This window comes from Sminthopsis crassicaudata, chromosome 1 (assembly GCF_048593235.1).
Source record: "Sminthopsis crassicaudata isolate SCR6 chromosome 1, ASM4859323v1, whole genome shotgun sequence".
Lineage (NCBI taxonomy): Eukaryota > Metazoa > Chordata > Mammalia > Dasyuromorphia > Dasyuridae > Sminthopsis > Sminthopsis crassicaudata.
Window position 1 is genome coordinate 59657647 of NC_133617.1, and position 5235 is coordinate 59662881.

The window sequence follows — 5235 nt, forward strand, 5'->3', positions numbered from 1 at the left end:
GAAAAAAATCTTCCTTTGTATCTCCATTCTATTTTCTTTCTTTATTTTTAATTAATTTTTATAATTATAACATTTTCTTTGACAGTACATATGCATAGGTAATTTTTTTTTTTTTTTTTTACATTATCACTTGTACTCCCTTCTGTTCCGAGTTTTTCCCCTCCTTCCCTCCACCCCCTCCCCTAGATGGCAGGCATTCCCATACATATTAAATATCTTACAGTATATCCTAGGTACAATATATATGTGCAGAACCGAATTTTGTTGTTGTTGTTGTTGCAAAGGAAGGATTGTATTTGGAAGGTAAAAATAATCTGGGAGGAGAAACAAAACAAAACAAAACAAAACAAAAAACAATGCTCACAGTTTACACTCATTTCCCAGTGTTCCTTTTCTGGATGTAGCTGATTCTGAACATCATTGATCAATTGGAATTGGATTAGCTCTTCTCTATGTTGAAGATATCCACTTCCATCAGAATACATCCTCATACAGTATCATGGTTGAAGTGTAAAATGATCCACTAGTTCTGCTCTTTTCACTCAGCATCAGTTGATGTAAGTCTCTCTAAGCCTCTCTGTATTCCTCCTGTTGGTCATATCTTAAAGAACAATAATGTTCCATAACATTCATATACCATAATTTACTGAACCATTCTCCAACTGATGGACATCCATTCATTTTCCAGTTTCTAGCCACTATGAAAAAGGCTGCCACAAACATTTTGGCACATACAGGTCCCTTTCCCTTCTTTAGTATTTCCTTGTGATTTAAGCCCAGTAGTAGTATGGCTGGGTCAAAGGATATGCACATTTTGATAACTTTTTGGGCATAATTCCAGATTGCTCTCCAGAATGGTTGGATTTTTTCACAACTCCACCAACAATGCATCAGTGTCCCAGTTTTCCCACAGCCCCTCCAACATTCATCATTATTTGTTCTTGTCATCTTAGACAATCTGACAGGTGTGTAATGATATCTCAGAGTTGTCTTAATTTGCATTTCTCTGATCAATAGTGATTTGGAACACTCTTTCATATGAGTGGAAATAGCTTTAATTTCATCATCTGAAAATTGTCTGTTCATATCCTTTGACCATTTATCAATTGGAGAATGGCTTGATTTCTTATAAATTAAAGTCAATTCTCTGTATATTTTGGAGATGAGGCCTTTATCAGAACCTTTAACTGTAAAAATGTTTTCCCAATTTGTTACTTCCCTTCTAATATTGTTTACATTAGTTTTGTTTGTGCAGAAACTTTTTAATTTAGTGTAATCAAAATTTTCTATTTTGTGATCAATAATGGTCTCTAGTTCTCCCTTGGACACAAACTTCTTACTCCTCTACAAGTCCAAGAGGTAAACCATCCCATGTCCCTCCAATTTATTTATGATTTCGTTCTTTATGTCTATCTTGGACCCATTTTGATCTTATCTTAGTATGTGGTGTTAAATGTGGGTCCATGCCTAGTTTCTGCCATACTAATTTCCAGTTTTCCCAACAGTTTTTGTCAAATAATGAATTCTTATCCCAAAATTTGGGATCTTTGGGTTTGTCAAACACTAGATTGCTATTTTTATTCACTATCTTTTCCTGTGAACCTAACCTATTCCACTGATCAGTTAGTCTATTTCTTAGCCAATACCAAATGGTTTTGATGACTATTGCTTTATAATACAGTTCTAGATCAGGTACAGCTAGACCACCTTCATTTAATTTTTGTTTTCATTATTTCCTTGAAATTCTCGACCTTTTGTTGTTCCATATGAATTCTGTTGTTATTTTTTCTAGGTCATTAAAATAGTTTCTTGGGAGTCTGATTGGTATAGCACTAAATAAATAGATTAGTTTAGGGAGTACTGTCATCTTAATTATATTCGCTTGGCCAATCCAAGAGCACTGAATGTCTTTCCAATTATTTAAATCTGACTTTATTTTTGTGGCAAGTGTTTTGTGATTTTGTTCATATTTCCTGATTTCTTAATTCTTAATAATTTGTTCATATAATTCCTGCTTTTCTTAAAGCAGCAGTGTAGTAGAATAAATATAAATGTAGATCTTGAAATCAAGAAGATCAGGGTTCAAATCCACCTCTCAAAATGGATAATGTTCAGTGTTCCAGGCAAGTTAGTCTTTAAGTTGCAGAATTTCATTTTCTTTAACTCTGTAAAGTATTCCCTGTTTAGCTGTATAGACCCTCTAGTGGGGAACCCTGAGTGAGGTACAAGACCTTTAAGTCCAGAAAAAGGAACTTTGCTGATATGTCTGGTTGGGCTCCCCACCCCTCTAGGAACATCTCAGATACTTACCTTGGATGCACATGCATACGCAGTGTGCTATAGTTATGTAAGTGTATTAGGATATAAAAGGCTGAAAAATTTTGGAATAAATGGACTCCTATTTGACCATCTTCATGAGTTCTGCCCCTTCACTCCTCACCCATGATCAGGATTTGGACTAGTACTGAAATCCTCTAGTGAGCAGATATGAACATAGCTGTCCCTTCATTTCACCGAAATTGAGGCACAGAAGATTATGTGATTGCTCTACTAAGAAGTGCATAGAATCAGAAGGAGACTCAAAGTTGCTATAGCCTTCTTATCACAGTATATCCCCACTAGTCTAGATAAGAGGTGAGCAACTGACTTTATTAATATACTTGGGACATTTTATTGAAAATTTGTTAAACCAATGGATAATTGTTTGAGACTCAGATAGCCACGCTGAGGAGAGTGACAATTGTCATAGGGAGATACCTGGTTCTCTGCTGAAGAGCATCCTTAAGGCTCTTTTCATATCGTTGTTTCTTAGGCTGTAGATGAAAGGGTTCAGCATGGGGGGTGACTACAGTGTACATCACAGTTGATGCTGTGTCCTTTTGGGCTGTATGGGAGGATGTAGGGTTGAAGTACACTCCAATGATTGTTCCATAGAAGAGACAGACCACAGCAAGGTGGGAGCCACAAGTTTTGAAAGCTTTCTTTTTCCCATGAGCTGATGGGATTTTCAGGACTGCAATGAAAATGCACATATAGGAGATGAGGATGCTGATAAAGGGAATAATGGCTGTCAGTCCTCCTACAATGTAGATCATCAGATCATTCAGCAAGGTATCTGAGCAGGCCAACTTTAAGACTAAACTGAGATCACAGAAGAAATTAGGGATTTTATTGTGGCCACAGAAGGAAAGTGGCATCACAGAAATAGTGTGAATCAGGGCATCAATACAAGCCCAAAACCAGCATGCTGCTACTAGATGGGTACAGACTTTTTGGGTCATAATCATGGTATAGTGTAATGGGGCACAGATGGCCATATAACGGTCATAGGACATGGAAGCAAGGATGACGCTATCTATTCCTCCAAACCAGATGAAGAAGAACATTTGTGTCAGACACCCAACATAAGAAATTGCTTTATTTCCAGATAGGTAGTTAACCAACATCTTGGGGACAGTGGTGGATGTGAAGCAAATGTCAACAAGGGACAAATTGCTGAGGAAGAAGTACATGGGGGTGTGAAGGTGAGAGTCAGTTCTAATGGCTAGAATGATGAGCAGGTTCCATAGCACTGTGATCACGTACATAATCAGGAATAAGAAAAACAGAACTCTCTCTTTTTCAGGTTGGTTTGAAAGTCCCAGAAGGATGAACTCAGAGATGCTTGTTTGATTTCCTCCTTCCATGGATCTATTGGGAAAGGAGATGAAATTAGAACAACTCATTCAAAATTGGTTTGTATATTTTCATATGAATAAAATCAATAAAAGAATTGGAAGAGAAATGGGAGAGTGGGAAAACATTTGGTTACATTAAAGAAAATATCATTGCTAATAGTCAGAGATACAAAATATTTAGGGAATTGAGAAGATATGCATACTGCAAAGAACATTCTCCAATAAACAATGGTCAAGGGATGAAAACAGTTCTAAAATAGAACTGTTAGCACCTCGGGAAAACATGTTCCAAATCATGATCTAATACTTTGCAGTTTCACCTTGTACTCTGAAATTGGAAGAATTCTGGGAAGATAGGCATCAGGCTTACCTGTTGATAAAATTGTAAAAGCATCTAACCATAGTAGTTTAGACTTTGAGGAAAAAGGGAGACTAGAATAAACATTTATTAAGAACCTACTATTGTTCCAGGAATTGTGGTACACAATTTACAAATATTACTTCATTTGATCTTACCTTGGATGGACAAAATAGATAAATGAAAGTATTTTAAGTATTTTCATATGAATAAAATCAATAAAAGAATTGGAAGAGAAATGGGATAGTGGGAAAACATTTGGTTACATTAAAGAAAATATCATTGCTAATAGTCAGAGATACAAAATATTTAGGGAATTGAGAAGATATGCATACTGCAAAGAACATTCTCCAATAAACAATGGTCAAGGGATGAAAACAGTTCTAAAATAGAACTGTTAGCACCTCGGGAAAACATGTTCCAAATCATGATCTAATACTTTGCAGTTTCACCTTGTACTCTGAAATTGGAAGAATTCTGGGAAGATAGGCATCGGGCTTCCCTGTTGATAAAATTGTAAAAGCATCTAACCATAGTAGTTTAGACTTTGAGGAAAAAGGGAGACTAGAATAAACATTTATTAAGAACCTACTATTGTTCCAGGAATTGTGGTACACAATTTACAAATATTACTTCATTTGATCTTACCTTGGATGGACAAAATAGATAAATGAAAGTATTTTATTGGGAGAGCCAGAGAACAGAGTGATTTGAGTGTGGTGGTGATATCCAATAATGAATTATATAGTTCAGTCATTTGCAATTGTGTCTGGCCTTTGGTGACCTTATTTGGGGTTTTCTTGTTAAATATTCTGCAGTGAGTTGTTATTTCCTTCCCTAGATCATTTTATAGATGAGGGGCTGAGGAAACAAGGTTTGCACACAGTTACTATCTGAGGCTGGATTTCAACTCAGGTCTTTCTTACTTTATGCCTGGAGCTCTATCCACTGTGCCAACACAATGCCCCCCAAAATAATAAAAAACTTTTAAAGTTTTTTTGGAAAAGGAGGAAGCCTAAACCAAGGATAGACAGGTCATTCGGGCTAGATAGAATAATGGAAATCCCTAGTTGGTTGTAACAATACCTTCCATTCTTAAATTCATTAAATGGGGCCAAATTATAATTATAATATGTCTTATTGTGGCTCATCAAACCAATATGAGTTTAGAAGATTCTATCACAGGTCAGCCATAAGTAA

The 5235-nt window shown here is 36.0% G+C and overlaps 1 protein-coding gene across 1 annotated transcript; it reads right to left on the reverse strand.

Moving 5' to 3' along the window:
- Positions 1–2743: 2743 nt before the first annotated feature.
- On the reverse strand, positions 2744–3686 carry LOC141551972 (olfactory receptor 1f45-like). Its single transcript, XM_074284274.1, is given in 2 exon segments — positions 2744–2839; positions 2841–3686. Coding segments are annotated over 2 exon segments (942 nt in total).
- Positions 3687–5235: the final 1549 nt, after the last annotated feature.